The sequence below is a fragment of the Epinephelus lanceolatus genome, chromosome 20 (genome assembly GCF_041903045.1).
Source record: "Epinephelus lanceolatus isolate andai-2023 chromosome 20, ASM4190304v1, whole genome shotgun sequence".
Taxonomy (NCBI): Eukaryota; Metazoa; Chordata; class Actinopteri; order Perciformes; family Serranidae; genus Epinephelus; species Epinephelus lanceolatus.
In genome coordinates, this window is record NC_135753.1 from 14748857 (window position 1) to 14769620 (window position 20764).

At 38.0% G+C, this 20764-nt stretch overlaps 2 protein-coding genes and 1 long non-coding RNA gene across 9 annotated transcripts; all 3 read right to left on the reverse strand.

The window, feature by feature from the left end:
* Positions 1-985: 985 nt before the first annotated feature.
* On the reverse strand, positions 986-5788 carry LOC144458905 (uncharacterized). 7 transcript variants are annotated; one of them, XR_013488261.1, is made up of 6 exons: positions 5682-5788; positions 5134-5184; positions 4817-4877; positions 3964-4704; positions 3394-3467; positions 986-1541 (listed from the first exon to the last, which is right to left on the reverse strand). It is a non-coding gene; the product is annotated as an uncharacterized LOC144458905 (long non-coding RNA). The 7 variants fall into 7 exon arrangements; XR_013488262.1 differs by lacking the exon at positions 4817-4877 and having other exon boundaries at positions 3964-4022; XR_013488260.1 differs by having other exon boundaries at positions 3964-4877.
* Positions 5789-9099: 3311 nt separating this feature from the next.
* On the reverse strand, positions 9100-12573 carry LOC117264955 (ADP-ribosyl cyclase/cyclic ADP-ribose hydrolase 1-like). The gene is made up of 8 exons (XM_033639295.2): positions 12348-12573; positions 12082-12202; positions 11828-11963; positions 11448-11524; positions 10630-10703; positions 9666-9752; positions 9385-9474; positions 9100-9249 (listed from the first exon to the last, which is right to left on the reverse strand). The coding sequence occupies exons 1-8, from the start codon at positions 12488-12490 to the stop codon at positions 9195-9197; spliced, it is 783 nt and encodes a 260-aa protein (XP_033495186.2). The 5' UTR covers positions 12491-12573; the 3' UTR covers positions 9100-9194.
* Positions 12574-13795: 1222 nt separating this feature from the next.
* Positions 13796-16977, reverse strand: LOC117265088 (ADP-ribosyl cyclase/cyclic ADP-ribose hydrolase 1-like). Its single transcript, XM_078163022.1, has 7 exons — positions 16968-16977; positions 16635-16717; positions 16142-16215; positions 15543-15629; positions 15205-15288; positions 14915-14975; positions 13796-14122 (listed from the first exon to the last, which is right to left on the reverse strand). The coding sequence occupies exons 1-7, from the start codon at positions 16975-16977 to the stop codon at positions 14072-14074; spliced, it is 450 nt and encodes a 149-aa protein (XP_078019148.1). The 3' UTR covers positions 13796-14071.
* Positions 16978-20764: the final 3787 nt, after the last annotated feature.

Below are 20764 nucleotides of genomic sequence, written 5' to 3' on the forward strand. Positions count from 1 at the left end.
AAGTTCCACACTTACAAAGGTTATAAAGGGAGACTCGAAATTTACTCCTTGATCACGTGACGGACAAAACTCTTTTAGCTGACATTAACCTTCTTTTCAAAGATGGCTGTCCAAGCTAAAGCACCAGATAACAGTTTAAGTCACACTCCAGTTATAGATGAATATGTGGAAGTGTAAAAAAAAAGACCTAAGATGTTTCACTGTAGCCACATTAACATCAGAGTTATATTAAGACTAGCAGCAGTGTAGTGTTGGTGGCAGCGGCAGTGACTAAAACAGTGATGGCGTTTACTGACATTACAGTACTTGTCCCAGTACCCCATGTTGTGGTTTTACAGAGGGGGCCTTTCTTCATGTGACACCTGTGCAGTGTGTTCCCAGCACCGACAGCAGCCTGTTTACGGTACGTGTGACACAGCACCAAGTCACTAGAAAGGAAAGAGGAGGTGATCAGTGTGCTCGATGAGCCTCCTTCTTCCTGCCACAACAATCTCACTCTTAGAGATTCACACTCTAAGTTCCTGTGTGTGTCACGGTGTGCACGCCTTCGGATCACACACAGAACAGATAAGACATTTTGTGGCCTACACCCACAAATATAAAAAGCAGGTGACATTTTTTATGAGCACTTTCTATTCTGTTCAGTGGTTTAGTGGTTTTATATAATTGCATATACCTTCGTCTAACCTTAGGTTCCAGTTTCACCTGAATCAAAAAGGAAAGAAAAAATGATAAAGTGCACACATACTAAATGTCAGAATAGAAGTATTTCTCAAAGGTAATTTAAGAAGATGGTTTCTGTATAGTTTGATAGAAGTCCCACCAAAACCCAACCGTCATCTCCATAAAAAGTGTTACTTAAAATTAATTTATGATTATTATCATTTAGGATTACTTTTCATGTTTTATATCTATTTGCTCCAGCAAAACACATCACAGACTCGTTTTTTTTTTTTTTTTGCTTTAATCAAACCAGACAAACCAATCTTTTGCTCAGGTGATTTATTTTATACTCCGTCAATATTTGTACATTTCAAAACTGTCGGAAAAAGATTGTTTCATTTTTGAAGATCGTTTTATACCATTACTATTAACTTTTACAACACAAAGATAATTTCACATTATAGTTAACATTTTGTTTGAAATATATTTAAAATTTCAAAGAAGAAGTGAAGAAGTGAGATCATTAGTGGAAAATTATCTGAGAGCTGCACAAATATTTTAGCCTGTAACGTGATATTTTAACAAAGATAAAGAATAAAATTTTTAAAAGAAATGAGAATCAGACCCAAAAAATTTTAATAAAAAGGCTAGTCACATAATGAATGTACTAGTTAAATATGTTTATGGAGACACTTTAGATATTTCAGATCAAACTATCAAATTAAAGGCACAAAAGGCATTATATCTGTAAAACATGAGTCAGCACTCCACTGAAATAGCAGAGTGAAAAGAAATCAAAACAAACTCAAGACTTTAACTGCTTTACTTGTTCACGTATGTAAAATACGACTGCCAGCACAATCTCCTCAGGAAAGACCCTGCAATGAGAAACAATATAACAAGATGTTAATCTGCTATGTCACATAAACATACAGTAGACTTGTATCTTAAAGGTCCTGTTAAGTTTAAGCAACTGTAACTGCTTGGGTGATTGTGGCCATGGTCAGGGTTACGAAAACTTCATGGTCACAAGAAACCAGTGTTTACTGACAAAACACATTCTCACTCCAACCTCGTCAGATATTGACGTTTGGTCATGGACTTTCCACGTACAGATACGGCGTGCATGGTACCCTGGATCCATTGGTTGTTGACATTCTGGGATGCCTGGTCAACTTCAATCTGTTACATGCATTGTCTTCCTTCAAAATACACTTCCTTTTTCACAGGAAATGTAATGTTTACATACAGTCTCTTTCAAAATAAATGCACTATGTCGGTACAACACCGAAAATTGACTTATTTTTTCTTTCAACATCAAAGACACATGGTTTAGGCAACACAAGCACGTGGTTAGGTTTAGGAAAAAAGAACATGATTTGGCTTTAGAATCATACAGGACGCGAACACTGCTTTCTCGGGTGAAGGTCGGTGCTTGTTGGACCCATCTACCACCCCTCCCGCATGCCCCCACTCGGACCCGCCTTAACTTTCATCCTTGTCCGATTGTGTTGCCCCCTGACGCTGCTGGGCGCCCTTAAACTATAACAGTGATGGGCCGCGTATCATGCCGATATTAAAAGACGCCTTTTTTCATTGGTTTCTGATGCTGCAAGTCACTGCCCAAGTGCCGGATTTTGATTACTTCGGAGTGAGACCAGGCTCTTAACTGATGACAGGGACCTATCATAATTACATGTTCTATTACCCACGTCATACATCCTGACAGCTATTTCATTAACTAGCTCTTTCACTAGCAACACACTAACAGAGGTTGCTGTAAGGGCTGTAGCCCTAACACAGCAAGCTGACGGTTGGCTGTTGGTGAGCGTCTGTCACTCTAGTTTTGCAGTGTGTCCCATACCATTGGCACAAGTAAGCCAGTGTTGGCTTTCTTTTGGCTGAATAAGTGTGTTGAATCAGCACTGGAGACAGTGTAGCTTGTTGGTCAATGAAATCACTCTGATTGGCCGTTCAGCTCCGTGCACAAGAAGAGAAATGGAAGTGAGGACAGCAAACAGCTAAAGTGAAGAGGGTGTGAGATCAAAATAAACTTGTAATATTAGATAAAATTGTTTGTTTTGTTATTTTTAGTCATTGAGCTCTTTAACAGAAATGGTTATTTGGGTTATTGTTGGCTAGTACACAGTAAATATCCTTTGTTCTTTGAACATCAGGTTGTGTTGTAAATGTCCAATCAGCTAATTAGCATCTTGAATCCGCCCTGACAGTCATATTGCTTTCCTTTTTGAATAGTGATGACAAACTACTCCTTCCTACTGGTATGGAGAGTTATTTCCTCTTATGCAGTTACAGAATGTATGTGCTCCTTGGCCGTTGGCTGTAGTCTTTGTGGTGTTTTCAAGGGCAATCAACGAAGTCGGTCTTCGTTACCACTAGTTTTTTGGTGACGGTTTAGTGTGCCTGGGCCTTAAGAGTTTGAATAAATGACCAGTACAGTATTTCTTTTTTTTTTCTTCTTTTTTTTTAGTGATACAGTTAACGAGACATAGTGGAAAGAAAAAAACAAATAAACAAAAGACAAATCAAGCAAATAAACAAACAAACAGACAAAAATAATGACAAACAACAACAATGACAACATCATATTACAATGAAAAAGATAATAAACGTAAAGAGCAACTAAGCAATATGAATTGATTAGGGGCGAGTGTCCTCAAAAAGTCTTAATAAAGAGTTCATAAAAATACAGGGAAGTGTTGTGCTCACCTTCCAAGATCAAACGGCGTTTCTCTGTCTCCATCCAGTATTACAATGACTTCTTCAGAGGAATACTCTGCAATCTAGAGACATGACATTAAGACATGATAGTAAAGACATGTACGCACTATGTTCTGGACTACAGGTCCACTACAGCTCTGAAGAGAAAATAAAACACCAGGCAAAATTTTAACAATTTGTCCAGTTCTACTCATGCATGTGTACATTTACACTTTCTAAGGTGATTTTACATGTTATGTGTTTTGCAGTGAGCATAATGCTGCCAAAATAAAATTTTTAATAATGTAAAAACATTCATATTGAATATATGTATGAATAAACAAACTGTTCACTGCCAACACAAAATGCTCAGACTCAAGTATCGTTCACTGTTGACAGTTAATATCTAAAAAACAAAAATATCCACTCCTGGCAACTACAGCATGATCATCATTTTTATAGTCCAGTTCAAGCATATTCAGACACTGCTGTTCTGGTAAATCAATGCATCCTGTCTAATGCTACATATTTTGGAAGGGTAAATATCAAGCACTACAGGTGGAGTGGTCAGGCACTTACCCTTTTGGAGGCAATGGACCAGAGCAAACGAACAACTTGTTTGATATCGTCAGGAAGTTCTGGGCCCAGACAAGTGTATTTTTCCAGAATAAAACACACAAACACAGAGAAGATGGGTACAAATGTTATTTTCCCACTTTGAAAGATTTAACCTGTTTCGATGTAACAATATTCAAAGTCATATCACTACGAGCAATCCTGTGTGCATATGTTAAAGTCAGTATAAGTGCTTAGCATTTTGCTTAAGTGGTGAAAAATCAATTTTCAAATTTTTAATACACAAATTATGCCCATGCTTATTATTTCTAGCTGTATCATTCAGTAGGAAGAAAGATACTGTTTGTCATCTGCACATTTGTCTTGCTGCTTTTATTTTTTCATTTTCATTAAATTTTATATTTTACATTAAACAGTATAGCATTAACAATCACTTGTCTTTAGTTCATCACCATAGTACTCTATTTTTATATATTTTAAAAATAGATATGGTTGAATGAGTCTTGCCGCTCTGTTACATATACTAAACATACTAAACATACTAAATTAAAAACAAAACTTTGGGACCCAGTGGTAAGTTTTACTTTTGACCACTGTCTGAAGTATCTTACCTTCGCCGTCTTTCGATATTAACTTGGGCAGTCCCTACAGAAAGCGTCCCACCGGAGTGCTTTCCAGAGTGAAACGACGTTTGAATATACCATACCTTTCGGCATGCTTTTCCTTCTTGCTCCAGAGCACCGTCTAACCAAAACCAGTTACAGTAATATCACGTGACACAATGTATTATTCTACATTATAAAAGAGGTCTGCTTTGATTGGATAATGTGCAGAGCTTGTGATGATCAGTGCTTACTTTTTCAGGTGGGTGATTGAAGGGGCAAAGGCTGACCACAACAAAGGCTGAAGCAAGAATTCTTCTCAAAAATAAATAAAAGTACATATTATGCGAAATGTGAATCAGATTTATACTGTCAAGGTTTAAGACTAAAGGTGCAGTCTGATATTCCTCCCATTTCTTATTTATTAAAACCAACAAGTTATTGCCATTCAAAGATTATCAAGCACACAAAAAATGAGCACACATATCAGGAAAGATTCTTGGGATAGTTAAAATAGTTCCTAAGTGAGAGACTGACACAATAAAAAACTTGAAAAAGTACAAAGTCTTACTCGCTTGTCTTGGCCACGATGATCGTCTTACATCTGTCTGTGAATTGTGCTCTGAAAGAAGGTTGAGAGGTGTTTTTGAAGGTCTCATACTTCCTGTGTGGGTGCTAGCAGCAGCTTATTGTTGCTATAAATTTAGAGTTCAAAGGTTATGGAGTAGCCATCATGGTGTTATAAAATGAACATTTTTATAGTCATGTTTAGGCATTTTGAAGCACTTTTTGCTTCCCAATATACCCCACTGTGACACCAACGATTACAGCTATAAGAGCGACCACCATGTCTTGTCAGTGCTATGCTCTTCATCCACCTTTTAAAAGTCCTAAAGGTTCAAGGAGGTTGAGAGTTGTTATTGCAGAGCTCACCCTCACTGTGTTGGTTCGAGCAGCAGCTTATTTTCAAAGATTATCAAGCACACAAAAGATGAGCACACACATCAGCAAAGATTCTTCAGCCAGGTAAAATGAAACGTACTTAAATATGCCAAGTTAAAATAGTTCCTAAGTGAGAGACTGACAGAATAAAAAACTTCAAAAAGTACAAAGTCTTACTGGCTTGTCTTGGCCGATGAAAGATGGTCGTCTCACATCTGTCTGTGAATTGTGCTCTGAAAAAAGGTTGAGAGGTGTTTTTGAAGATCTCACACTTCCTGTGTGGGTGCAGCTTATTGCTTCTATAAATTGAGAGCTGTTCAAAGGTCATGGAGTAGCCATCATAGTGTTATAAAAGTTATTACTAAGTTATTATTATAAAAATATTATTACACCTTTGATGTTATGAGCTCTACTTACTGTGATCACCAAATCAGAAATGTCTTCAATTGCATACTTCATATAGATAATTTGTTCTGGATTGGAACTGCACTCTTGGATCTGAGCTCTGCAGAGAGACTATAACGTGCATTCAGTGTGCATGTGAGGACAGAAACATACATACACGTCCTCTCATGCAAACATGTTAGCAGCAGTAGTTAATGGGTAGAAACATGCAAAACCATCGGTGAGGTCCCTAAAAGTTGAAGACCATTAGTTGAACTTTATGGTTTTATTTTAAATGAGTACAAACATTTCACTGTTGTTATCCGATGGTAGGTCAATCATTATCCCGGAACCTGCTCTTCTGTCTGATCTGTTGGTGACCAGGACACATATAAGGACTGAGGAAGGACACTTGTGAAGTAAACAGACTGAACAAACGGAACAGTCACGTCTATGGCAAACTAAATTGTTGCTTGACGTCCTCAGTGACACTGTCAGAGTGCTTGGCTATGAGAAATAATATGACAGGGCAAATGTAGTGCTCACATTTTAGGGTCAAACTTTTTTTTCTTTGAATCCATTTATTACTGAGACTTCTCAGTAATGAGTCAATGAGACATGATGGTAAAGACATTCACACACTATTTTAGGAGTACAGGTCCACCACAGCTTTCTGAAGAGAAAAGATAAAGCACTAAGGAAGATTTCCACAATTTGTCTTAGTGTACTAATAGGGCAACACTTCTCATGCCTATGTGCATTCATACACTCTCAGGTATTTTTATACCTTCACATGTTCTTACTGAATGTAGGCTACTTGCAAACTGTTCTGTTCACTGCCAGCACAGAATACTTACTAAAGGTATCTGTAAAATCAGTAACATCTTACTATGTAATGACGAAAACTCTGTCTGTGTGTGTGTCTGTGTGCCTGTTCCACGTTTTTCTCCTCACTGACTTGGTCAATCCATGTGAAATTTGGCACAGTGGTAGAGGGTCATGGGAGGATGCGAATGAAGCAATATTACATCAATTGGCCAAAGTGGGGCGCTATAGCAACTAATTGAAATTGCAAACTTTGAATGTGCATATCTCATGCCCCATGTGTCGTAGAGACATGAAACTTTGCACAGAGATGCCTCTCCTCACGAGGAACAAATTTGCCTCAAGAACCCATAACTTCCGGTTATATAAATTTTCCGTCATTTTGAATTTTTTGAAAAACACTTAAAATCGATCTCTTCCTAGGAAGTTTGACCGATCTGCATGAAACTGGGTGAACATAATCTAGGGACCAATATCTAAAGTTCCCTCTTGGCAAAAGTTGGAAAACTTACTAAAACTGAGCTTCTATAAGGCAATGAATATTGCGGAGGGCGTGGCTCATCACATAAAGGTGTCAATCAATCAATCAGTCAATTTTATTTATAAAGCCCAATATCACAAATCACAATTTGAAGAGCAACTGAAGAGGGATCCCTCTTCCAGGACGGACAGATAATCATATGTGTATAATAACAGTAGAAGTATGACTAATGACTAATGATGACAGCAGCAGCAGGAGGCATCTGGCAGGACCACGGCAGCAGCACAACCACACACGTCATGCTATCCATCCAAGAGAGAGAGAGAGAGAGAGAGAAGGTGCCCGGTGTATTATAGGGGGATCCTCCGGCAGACTAGGCCTAAGTCAGCCTAACTAGGGGCTGGTACAGGGCAAGCCTGAGCCAGCCCTAACTATAAGCTTTATCAAAGAGGAAAGTCTTAAGTCTAGTCTTAAATGTGGAGACGGTGTCTGCCTCCCGGACCGTAACAGGAAGATGATTCCACAGGAGAGGAGCCTGATAGCTGGAACAACATATAACATCTCAAGGGTTTCACCGATCACCCAGCGCAACTTTGTAGGCATATGACCACACATAGGGGACCCCTCCATTATTGAACCGATCAAACAAAATGGGGGCGCTATAACAACAGAAAAATGCTTAAAAATGACTAAAATGCGACCGATCGTTGTGGCTCCCCCTGTGGCCGAATATTTTTTTGTTTTTCTAATTGATGGTATGACTAAGTCATGGTTTCCTGCAACACCTGTAGGAAAACAGGTTAACTTGTAACAGACTTAAGTGTTCAGTCATTCAGTCAAAAGGCTCAGTCATTCACAAGCAAGGATGGTCACTTTGGCTGTGACCCTACATTTAAAACCAGCATGATTATGTAAAGGAGTAAAATAGGCCTACATGGGACTGGAAATATTTTGTTAAACACAGTTTGTTGCTGCATCCACAGATACAAACTACTCTAACATGCAAAGTAAAAGCCACATATCAACAACATTGAGACATGCCACAGACTTCTAGAAGCTCATGTGAGATGGACTGACACAAAGGGGAAAGTGTGCTGTGGTCTTACGAGTCCATCATGGACGTCATGTCCTCCAGGCTAAATAAGAACAGGACCATCCAGATTGTTACCAGCACAGAGGTCAAAAGCCAGCATCTGTGATGGTATGGAGGTGTGTTAGTGCCCATGGTATCATGGGTAACTTGCATATCTTTGAAGGCTCCATACATGTTTTGGAGCAACATATGCTGCCATCCAGACGACACCTCTTTCAGGGACATCCCTGCTTATTCCAGCAAGACAATGAGACACATTCTGCACGTGTGACGACAGTGTGGCTTCATAGTAAAAGAGTGCGGGTGCAACACTGACCTGACTGCAGTTCAGAGCTCTCCCATTAAAAATGTGTGGTGCATTATGAAGCGTAAAATACAGCAGTGGAGACACCAGGCTGTGTAGTGATTGAAGTCATGTATCAAGAAAGAATGGGAAAGAATTTCACTTCAAAACTTCAACAAGGAGTGTCCTCATTTTTGTTAAAAGGAAAGGTTATTCCTATATGCAACTGAATATAGGTTAAAAAAGGACTTTTTTGGAATTGGGGTTGTACGTTTTACAGCACAAAGATAACTTCATGTTATATTTTGACATTTTATTACATATTTCAGGTTTTGCCACAAAATAAGAAGTTAGATCATGAGTTGAACATAATCTGATAGCAGAAGAAACAAAAAACAAGAACAAAGAAAGAGTAAAAACCAAAACTTTTTCATACAAGTCAAGTCACATAGACATAGGTTAAATGTACTTTATAAATCAATTTATATTAAAAAGACATTAGATGTTATAGTTCAAACAGGTCAATGTGTAGGAAGGAATTTAATCTGCCAAATATTTAATAGCACTCCAATGAGTTTACAAGGACTGAAAAGAAGTTAAAACTCAATTTTCGTTTAGACACCTTCACCAGCAGGCTCCGCAGGCATTGTTTTCTTTAATGCACTTCCGGATGTGAGATCTACGGTGAAATAAAATAACATGAAGTTTACTGCGTGAAGAAGCAAACATACATGTAGAGGTGACTGTTTTGTGACAACAGTAGCATGGTGCAATGTCACTCATTATTTGTGTGATTGAAAAAGACTGAACTTACCGAGTCACCTCCTTGCAACTATAAAGAATTCCTTTTTGATCCAGCTCGTTCTTTAGATTCTGTAGAGATTCATTTTCATTGCACTTTTTCCTGACAAAAGAAATGTAGAGAGGATACGACAAACAATTGTTTTATTGTTAATGTTTCCCAGTTTGTATTGTTAAAGAACCACTGCAGAATAATTTATTCTTTTATTCCTTGTTTACACAAAAGTGACAACCACATAGAAATATAATCCGTCCAAAAAGCAGTGTGGCTAAAACCGGCTGAGAAAATCTTACACATTTTCCTTGTCAGTGAGCAGAACAATAGTGAGGCGTGTCACCTTTGGGTAGAAGAGTCTCTTTACCTCAATGCTTGCAAAAATACTAAGAGCAAAAACAAGAGAGGAATGTTAGGATTACAGATCAACTTCATTGGAGTTCTTACATAAAGCAGCGTTCAAATGAAAGTAAAAGCCTGAGTAGTTTTTGGCATAGAGAAAGGACTCATATAGGATGTCAACAGTCACCGGCTCACTATACATTATCCCGCTTAGAACATGGCTTACTACTAAAACATTCAGTGATGTGACACAAAATAATGATTAAAGCACGTTTTATTGATTCAAAATTCGCAAAAAGAAATGTGTCTGTACTCTGTATCCAAGCGTTTTGTCCTCTCCAAAAATGTTAAAAGTGATGTCCTGAAAATGCTGCATTTTGCCACTCCGATCCTATTTGGCCTGTGTGGACTAACGTTAACTGATTTTGATGCTCCTCAGTCTAAAGCCGTTGCTATGGCGTCCCTAGCAACGGAGCAGCAGAGCAGCGGTGATACCTCAAGAAATAAACACCGCAGAATTTTGTTGATTGACCAATCAGTATCAAGTATTTAAGAGTGCCATATTCTAAATTTAGGCTACTTAAATTCTTCAAAGGCCTATTTGTGGAAGATAAGGTACCAAACATCACGCTACAACACACTAACACACAGTGAAAATACTGTACCTCTGTAACCCCACTGTTTTATTTAAAATCCAGTGTGCTGAAGTACAGAAGCAAAACAATAACACTGTTCATATACTTTTTGACTACAATAATCTGTGCTTAATCTGTGCAAAAGGTTTGTGTTGATTCCTCACATTGTTAGCGTCACAGTCAAAGTGTTGTATACAACATAATGTTAGAGAAACGTTATGCAATTTTCTTGTCATCATTAAAGTTTTATAAAGCTATTAATAAAACACAGTGTCGTGCTGTCTACCTGTTAGGATTGTATGGTGTTTTCAGGCCACCATTCAGCATTGCTGTTACTTCACCACTGGCATATGCTGCAAACTACAGACATAAGAATATGATGGTTAAGTCTTAAGGAAATATGTTTCTCCACTTATGTTTATGTTTAAACAGGTCCACCTTTACTGTACTTTCAGACAGATAGATACGGACAAAAGCCAAAAAGGGCGTGCAGCAAAAATATTCACCTCACCATCTGTGTTGCCTATTTCCTGTCTCCAAAATGTTTGTAAGAAGTTTCCCCCAATCAAGTCTGTTTTTATAGATTACACCTTTGCGTGGGAATTGATGAACACCTCTTTCAGGTTTCGTTTTGTGTTTATAAATGAAACTCCAGGTCTCAATTGTAAAAGAAATTGTTGATCTTATTGGGACTTCATTCATTCTCCATAACCACTTATCCTGTTAGGGGTCACAGGGGGGCTGGAGCCTATCCCAGCTGACACTGGGCATAGAGGCAGGGTACACCCTGGACAGGTCACCAGACTATCACAGGTCTGACACATAGAGACAGACAACCATTCACACTCACATTCACACCTACGGGCAATTTAGAGTCACCAATTAACCTGCATGTTTTTGGACTGCGGGAGGAAGCTGGAGTACCTGGAGAAAACCCACGCTGACAGAGGGAGAACATGCAAACTCTGCACAGAAGGCCTCCCCCCACCATGCCGCCTCATTGGGACTTAATATACAGTTGCAGTGGATGTTAGTGTTAAGATATTGCACAGGGATTGTTCCTGACACTATGGTGAAACTAGTGATTTCCTGTTGGGCACTTACCCTAGCAGAGGCATTTTTCCAGAATGAAATAACAGGATTGTTGTTCTTCACGAGTTCACAGAACACAGAAAATGTTTCTAGAAAGAACACAGAGAACATGTTTATAAATGTTACCGTTGAAGCTTCAGTCTACTTCTGTGTGAGAGTTTTCAGACTTGGGGCTTCACAAACACTTCATTCATCTAACTGTGACTGATATCACAATATATTCCCATTTTTCAGAAGGATATAAAGCAAACATAAACTATTAAGTTACAAATGTGGTTAAATGACTGCTGCTGACCTTGTGTTGTAAGTGTGATTCCTGTATTTTGCTGTATTTTATGCCTGTGAGTTGATAAGCCATACAGTTTACTGAATCAGCTCCAGACAGATCTTACCCTTGTTGCCTTTCAGTCCACACCACTTCTGACCATCCATTACAAATCCCAACAGAGTGTCCTCCAGGGTGATAAAACAATCTCGCTTCTTTGTGAAGTCATGGACCAGCGCTTTGGTGTCGCTCCAGAGCATCGTCTTACCCAAAAAAAAGTTGATATTACATCATTACCAGTACTTCTGCATTGTGGATCGAAGAGGAAATATGCTTTGATTAATGTGTGACACAGACAGTCATGTGATCATGGAGGTTTACTTTGTTGCTTGCATGTGTGAAGGAGATCTTTTCAAAGAGCGGATCATAGTTTTGCTCAGAAAAGCTAAATGGCTCCTTATCGACATAGGCTCCTTCAAAGGTATCCAGTGTATCTTTACAGCTGAAAAACAAATACAAGCACTTAGTACTTTATTGAGGACACATGTCCCTATTGTTTCTCGTAATTGCACAAATAATGTTCTGTTCACAATACGAACGTTTATTCAAAGGGAAACAACTTTTATTATCAGTACAGAGAGTCTGACCTGTGGTTGTGCTGCGGGAACTCCTCACACCTCCTCATGAATGTTTTCCTGAACTGGACTGTTTGAGGAATAAACAGCACCAGTAGAGACACCACCACTCCGACCCCAAGGACTCCAACACCAACGGCCACGACACGTTTCATTTCAAATCCTCGTCTATAAAATCAAAGCTCCGACGAAGTTTTGGTCTCACAGAGTTGTTTATGTCAGAGTGCTTATCACTGGCCAGTGGTCAAAGGTTGTGCTAATAAGGCTTTGCTATTAATAGCCTGATAGCTCACTCTGAACCTATAAATAGCAACGTTCAAATTGTTCCCTTTTTTTAGTGTAAAGAAGTCCAAGTACATTCTGAAAATCTTCATCCATTTACAAAACAAATGATGAACAGCCCTCGATATCCTAAGAAAAATATGTGCAAATTCAACAGTATGTCACAGTTTTTTCCACATTCTGTCAGTCTACTACTCACTTTCATTACATGTGCATTTTTTCCATAGCTTTTCATAATCCCACTAAAGTGGAAGCTGATGGAGAAGCAGGTTAAGTCATCCCCGGCCTGACAAACCATTTACAACTTTAACGTTTTGGCTGTGCCTTCGCAGCAGGGTTCCACCCATATTGTTCCAAGAAAGAAGTCTGATACAGATTTTTTTTTTGTATGTAAGCTGCTTATTGACAATATTTTTTCACAATGTTCAATATCTTTAAATATGACCATGGAAAGTACTTACTGATATTTCAGAAAACTGTATTCTGGTTGGGGTGGAAAAATCTCTGAGGCAGTATTTTATCTGCTCACTGTTTAAATTGCTGCTGAAACCTCTCGGCCTTCGCATCTGCATTAACATTAGGTGTGCAAAGTCATGTAGAGGGCTGTATTGGACCCTTTGGCGGGCCAGTTCCGGCCTCTGGTCTATATGTTCAACACCTCATATATAGATGGATGGATGGATGGATGGATAGTTGTATGCTCAGTTTTTTCTAATACATTCATTTTCACTTTAAAAAAACAAAAAACAAAAACAATATTAAACTCATCTTTCTACTAATAGCACGCCCTGAGCTTGCCTGGGCATTTATTTAGTCCACACCAAGCATATGACTTGATAAATTACTCTTGGATTATACTGGATGAGTTGAGTAAACAAATAGTTTCATAAAGTTCTGCTGTTGTTAAACGTGGTCAAAGTTTACTTCAGTTCATGAAGAGTGTTCCCCTTTTTTAGATTCAGATTCAGATAAAGTAGAGCCATGTGAGAAAAATACAGTTTTCTTCACCAATTCAACATATAGGAGTGAGTAATTGATGAACAAATGGTCATTTTGCATATGAAGTATCCTGTTAAGCTCTTTATACATTTAACAATGTAATATCAACTTTTTGGGGCAAGACAATGCTCTGGAGTCAAAAAACAAAGGATCTTGTCCATGTTTTCACTAAATACAGATTGTTTTATTCATTTATTTATTTTATTTAAAACTTCGCAACACAAAATTGAGGGAAGCCCTCATTTTCAGTGGTGCCGAGGTACATACAACATACACAGCTTAAAACAAATAGCGAAACAATTTTAATTTTAAAAAATGTAAAGCTAAAAGTAATGACATTTACCATTTACTATAAGCATCTTGTCCCGAGGAAACCAGGCAACGCTCATCACCTGCCTGACGCCACCCTAACGGTGAAGCCTGGGTGTGGCAGCATCATGCTGTGGTGGTGTTTTTCAGCAGCAGGTACTGGGGGTCTGGTCAGGAATGAGGGAAAGCTGAATAGACTGCAGGACAAAGAAATCCTTCATGAAAACCTACTGCAGATCACTCAGGACCTCAGACTGGACCGAAGGACAGCGACCCTTGGCACACAGCCCAGAGAAAGCAGGAGTGGTTTAGGGATGATGTGGGAGTAGCCGCGCCAGAGCCCTGACTTAAACCCTATCTCTGGAGAGACCTGGAAATGGCTGCTCACTGACAGTCATATCTAAAAAAAATTGTCACCTTGTCATCATGGTGTATTGAGTGGAGATTGATGAGAACAAATTTAAAGAATTAACACTTAAGGCTGCAACATCACAAAATGTGAAAAAGGTGAAGGTGTCTAAATACTTCCTGAATGCCCTGTACATGTTTGTTTTCTTGCTTAAATAAAACCAGACAAACAATTCTGTAACACAGCTGTATGATCTGTTCTTTTGCTCACCAAACCTGTTATCTCAAGATCACTTCACACAGTCGTTAGATTTTACAACACAAAGATATAACACATTTCCTTTTAACATTTTATTTTAAAACACTTCAGGTTTGGCCAACAAATAGGAAGTGAGATCATCAGTTAAACATGATTTTACAGCAGACCTGATTTTCCACCCTACAGCCCAAATTACCAGAAGTTGAATGTCTTTTTTTGTTTTGTTTTTTTAAATAAATCAGAAAATGTTCCCCTAAATCAGAAACTTTACAGTAAATACAAAATGATTGTACTAATTACGTAAAAAGAAAGACAAACTTCAATCAGATATTTTAACTACTTTCTGTTGTGTCTTGTAATGTTTGACATCTTATTTTGACACCTTTGAAAAACAGGCTCCACAGGCTGCGTTTGTGCTGGGGGCACACTCCTCAATCTGGGATCTACAATGAAAAAAAAAATTACAAGAAGTTAATCTACTGTGTCACAAAAACATTCAGAGCTGAGAAAGCTACAACAGAATAAAACCTATTTGAGTACAAAAATGAAAACAAACATTCCATGTCATATTTACTAGGAAAAACAAACAGAGGTTTCTGTAAGAGATTAAATAAATGACCAGTGCTGTTTTTCCAGTCAGGAATCTCTTTCTCTCTCACATGCTGGACTTACTTCATTACTTCCCTGCAAGTGTAACTAATATTTGGATCCAGTTTGCCCTGTAAGTCCTGTAAACTCTGTGAGGTACAATCTGACCTAAATTGGTGACACAAAGGGAAAAAGACATCTTCAGTTTTAATTTGTCCTGTTTGTCCTACTCTTTTATACTAAATCAAAACAACCACTGAACTTGACATCCTTTTATCCCTTTTTTAATGTACTGAACAGGGACAATGTGACATAAATATATCATGCACAGAAAAATGGCAAAGTTAAGTCAAATAAATCATAATTAAAAGAAAAGTAATGTGGCACAAACATGATGCGAAACAACAAAAGCGAAATCTTACATTTTCTTGTGTCCGGTGACCAGAAATAAATTCAGGTGCTTCACTTCTGGGTGTTTTAGTGCCTTTATCTCGATCCTTGCAAAAGTACTACCAGCAACAATTAAAACAGAATTTAGTAGGATTATATTTAAAAAATAATAATAATAATAAAAATTAATATGGTGTTTTTTTTATGAAGCAGTATTAAAGTTCAGAGGAAAATTGTTCATTTTGTAATAAAATAAAAAAAAAAAAAAAAAATATTTATCGGCTTCACGCGTTGTGTGTCATGAGGTCATTAATTACCACATGGCAAACAAGTTAAGAGGTTAGAACCAAACTATTTTTGTGTGTTTTTTAAACGTAAATGAGAGACCTACATTTGGATCCCTCTTCTACTGTTATGCAATTGTATACCCAAAAACTGACGGTGTCACTGAGGACATCAACAAGAGTCATTAAAGCATCTATGTATATAAAAGTCAGACACACTAGTCACTGCATATTGAAATCCAAATAAAACAGTGGTGTTAAATCAGTAACACACATTTTTCTTTTGTCATACATATGTGTTCATTAAATGCTCATGGTAATGTTGACAGGGGAAGTGTAGAGCTCACCTTTTGGGATCAAACGGTTGTTCTTTGGATCCATTTAGCATAACTGTGACTTCTCCACAGGCATGCTCTGCAAACTAGAGACATGAAGACAGGATGTAAAGACATGTATGTAATTTATTTGGACTACAGGCCCACCATAGTGAGTAATAGGGCAACACTTGTAGTAATGTCTTCAAAGAAAATGTTCATAATAAATGTTTTTTTTTTTTTAAATTCTCCATTCACATGTTTTATATTTTCCCAGAATGATACCTGCTCCTGGCAGGTTACATTTAGGCATCTTTGAGCACTTTAAGGAGAGACCTTTTAGTAAAACGCTTCCTAATAATAATAATAATAATAATAATAATAATAATAATACATTAGATTTATATAGTGCTTTTCAGGACACTCAAAGACGCTTTACAAAGAGCAACAACAGAAATCAAGCTTGATCCCACAACTGTTGTATTTATTGACAAAACTAGTGATGTCTTGTTTATCGGGCACTTACTGCAGCAGACACTCTGTTCCAGAATGAGCGAACCGGGTTGTTCTCACAGCCATTGCATGCCAGGCAGCAGGCAGTGAATGTTTCTAGAACAACACACACAGGTTCAAACAAAGACTTTATTTTTTGCCATTTCAATGTCCAACCCCAAGTGTTGCAGGCTTTAAAGCTAATTTTCATAGTGGCCAATCAGTGGTACTGCAATTTCCGGGGTCCATCACATTATGCCCTGCAGCCCAAAAATACTTTATCCCATTGACTTCAGTTGGGAAAGAGACACCTATAAATCAGTGGACACATTTTTTTGAGCGCCACAATCCCCGTGAAATAACTCACCTGATAACATTTTGAAAGTCTAGAGAAGCTGCAAGATTAGATCATTTTATCAAAGCACTGAACCACCACTAAGCAACTTTCATAGGAATGAATGGGGCCCCGCTGCTAATGCTGTATCCAGGTCTCCAAATACAACTATGGTGAAGGCACCATGAATCCTGAAAGGTACATGTAGGTTTTGGAGCAACATATGCTGCCATCCAGATGACGTCTTTTTCAGGGACTTTCCTGCTTATTCCAGTGAAACAATGAGACACATTCTGCACATGTTTCAACAAGGTGGCTTCATAGTAAGAGAGTGCGGGTACTAGACTGGCCGCCTACAGTCCAGACCAGTCTCCATTTGAAAATGTGTGGCTCATTATGAAGCACAAAATGCAGCTATGGAGACCTCGGACTGTTGAGCAACTGAAGTCCTAGTTGTAATTGGGTTGTAGTTGATAAGATAGTTTTACAGACTTTGGATTGTAGGCACTGACAAGTGAATGTTTCTACACTAAAACACTTACATGAAGAAAACACACCAATAATCATCACTTACTAAGAACTAATTGAGATTCATTGATGATTTTTTTTGTTGTCCAGCATCTAATGAGTCTTACCATTACTGCCTTTCCTTCCACACCATAGGCTTCCACAGGAATATTACATGCTGGCCTCCCTACGTAGGCTTGTTCAAAGATAGTAAATATATGTTGACAGACTCTGAAAAATAAAAGATAAATATTATATGACATAGGAACGACATCCTTCCCATTTCCCACTTATTAAAACAAGCAAATAATTGGTGTCAACTAAAGTTTGTCAAAGACAAACAGGTTTCAGGGTAAAAGTCTAATTCAATTTACATATGCCAAACTTAAAAGGTGTGCAAAGACTGACAGAATGAAAATCATCACAAAGTTCAAAGTACTTACTCGTGGTTTCCCCCTGTGCACTTCTGACATCTGTTTATGAATTCAGCAGAGAATTTTTGTGCAGAGGATTTTTGTGCAGAGGATTTTTGTCTTTGACAGCGCAGCACTCCCAATAAAGCCACAACAACAATCACTATGATGCCAGCAGCAATTAGGTATAGGATCCAATTTTTCTTGTTGTACTCTACCTGCCCTTGGTCCTCTATTTGTCGTCCGGCTCTAGTGCTTTGCTGTCTGTATTTTATTTGTTCTAAGTCCACAGATCGTACATAGTGTATTGCCATGAGTGCTATTGTCTTCAAGTTACATTATAAAGGCCCAAAGATTTGAAGAAGCTGAGATGTGTTATTGAAGATCTCACACTCACTGTGTGGATGAGAGCACTTCCTTTTTGCTGATAACAGAGGAGCTGTTTAAAGGGCTTGTATTATAAAAGTGCTATAAAACTTTCACAATTAACAATAACAATTAACAGTTTAGTTTCACTTTCGATGTTACAGGGCTCTACTTATTGTGATAAAGATTTATATGGCTGTTATATAGCCACGTTATGTTAAAACAAATATCCTATGCAAGTGTGACCAGACAGTATTTAAGATCAATGCAGTGTCTATAAAAACCTAATGGTCTTTATAGGCCCCAACTTCATACGTGTTGACACAATACAACTTAATAGGTTCAAGGAGAGCAGGAGACGTGCATTCAGTTCACCATTAAAATGTTTATTTAAAAATAAGACTTTTATTGCTGGAAACCTGAGAAAAGAGAAAAACCAACTGTAAGTTTAAGACAAACAACTGTTATTTAACTATAATAAATAGCTAAAACAATAACTATCTAAAAAGTACAAACTCTAATGTAAAATAGAGCAGCAGTATTTGTTGGAAGCAAGTAAACAGGCAGGGGTCTTACCACGGGGAGATTCAATTGCAGACCCGAATAATTACCACCACGTGAGCCCACTGTGATTACTAACACTGCAATCTACACTGCAACTCACACTGCAAGGAGAAGCAAATCTACAAAACACTCAAGTGACCACCACCGTTAGGCCTACCACACTGTATGCAAAGGTGAGGATCCCACGTATACTCCCCGCAGCTCGTCCCACTGCCTAGAAAAAAATAAAACAAAAACAAGGGGTGAATCTCAGTTGGTTCAGCTCAGAATGGTGTAAAAATCATAACTACATACAGGTATAGAAAGTGTAGCAGTTAATTGTCACAATAACAATGTACAAGTCCTGGACAGTTCACAGTAAAGCTTAGGTTGAATCCAATTCAGTAGGTAGCCAAGTTAGGCCAGACGACGTAGATGGACTGGTTCAGGCAAAGCAGCAGTCTGGCACTTAGTCTGCAATAACAGAAACATGGTAAAAATTGTTTCCATCAACTGGCAAAAATACTTTGGAGGGACTGACCCTCCTACATTACCACACCAGTTTAGGTTATCTTGCTCACTCTGATGAGGTTCTGCTTAATGAGACTACTCTGGCTCAGACAAGGAGGAGACAAGGGCTGATTTCCCTAAAGGATTAAATTATTATATTATCAATGATAGGCCTACAGACAACCAAACAATTGCAGTAATCTACAGCCTCATCAGCCAGGATCAGTCAGGACACAGCTCTACTAAAACTAAATATGAGAAACCTCATTAGATTTCAACTCAAACCATACAAACAATGTTTCTCAGAGGATCTCCCTTACCTGCTCACACAAAGCAGTCCTACCACACATCTACCAGGATTCAGACAAAGACACCTGCTGCCATCATTAGTCATTAGTCATACTTCTACTGTTATTATACACATATGACTATTGTCACACATGTATGCTGCCAGATATTAATATATACTTTCAACATATTGTACCACAGTAGCCAGAACTATAACTATAATATTATTACTTTCAATAATGTTGTTGTAACCTACTGTCATTACCTGCATCTCTCTCTCTGTCTCTCTTTCTGTCTCATTGTGTCATATGGATTACTGTTAATTTATTATGCTGATCTGTTCTGTACGACATCTTTTGCACATCTGTCCGTCCTGGAAGAGGGATCCCTCCTCAGTTGCTCTTCCTGAGGTTTCTACCGTTTTTTTTCCCCGTTAAAGGGTTTTTTTGGGGGAGTTTTTCCTTATCCGCTGTGAGGGTCTTAAGGACAGAGGGATGTCGTATGCTGTAAAGCCCTGTGAGGCAAATTGTGATTTGTGATATTGGGCTTTATAAATAAAATTGATTGAATTGATTGATTGATTGATTATAAAGGCAGGAAACTCTCTCTGACCCTACACAGAGGGCCACCCTACATGTCAGCCTCACACAGGCAAAATATTTCCATACAGTAGTGTTACTGATCAGTTTTTAACGCAATGATTAATTAAATTTGAAAACAATGTTACATAATGTGATGTTTCTTTCAACATTTTTCAATATGGCTTCCCAGAGTTGGTAAAGAGAGTTTCTTATCTTGTCAATAAATATTTAATATTTGATTCAGTTATGTAACAAAAACGACCAAAGATCAAAATTCAACTCATCAGTTCAAGTTTAATTTACTTCTTTTTTTTAGGTTTGTATCTTTTTGTTTTGGGTAGGGCTGGACGATACAAAAAGAATAATAAATAATAAATATCACATTATTTTTTTACCAAATACCTCAATATCAATATTGTGATAATACTGTTGGGCTGACTATTGGTGCTTTTACAAAATATATACCCAATTCAATTTCTGATCAATAATCACCAGTAAAGTGGATATAATGACGAGGTTAGTAAAGGCAAATAATAGAACAGCTAGATCAGACAACACTTATGATATTACCATATTCAAAAAATTTTGATGATATCTAGCCTCATCGTGATATCAATATAAT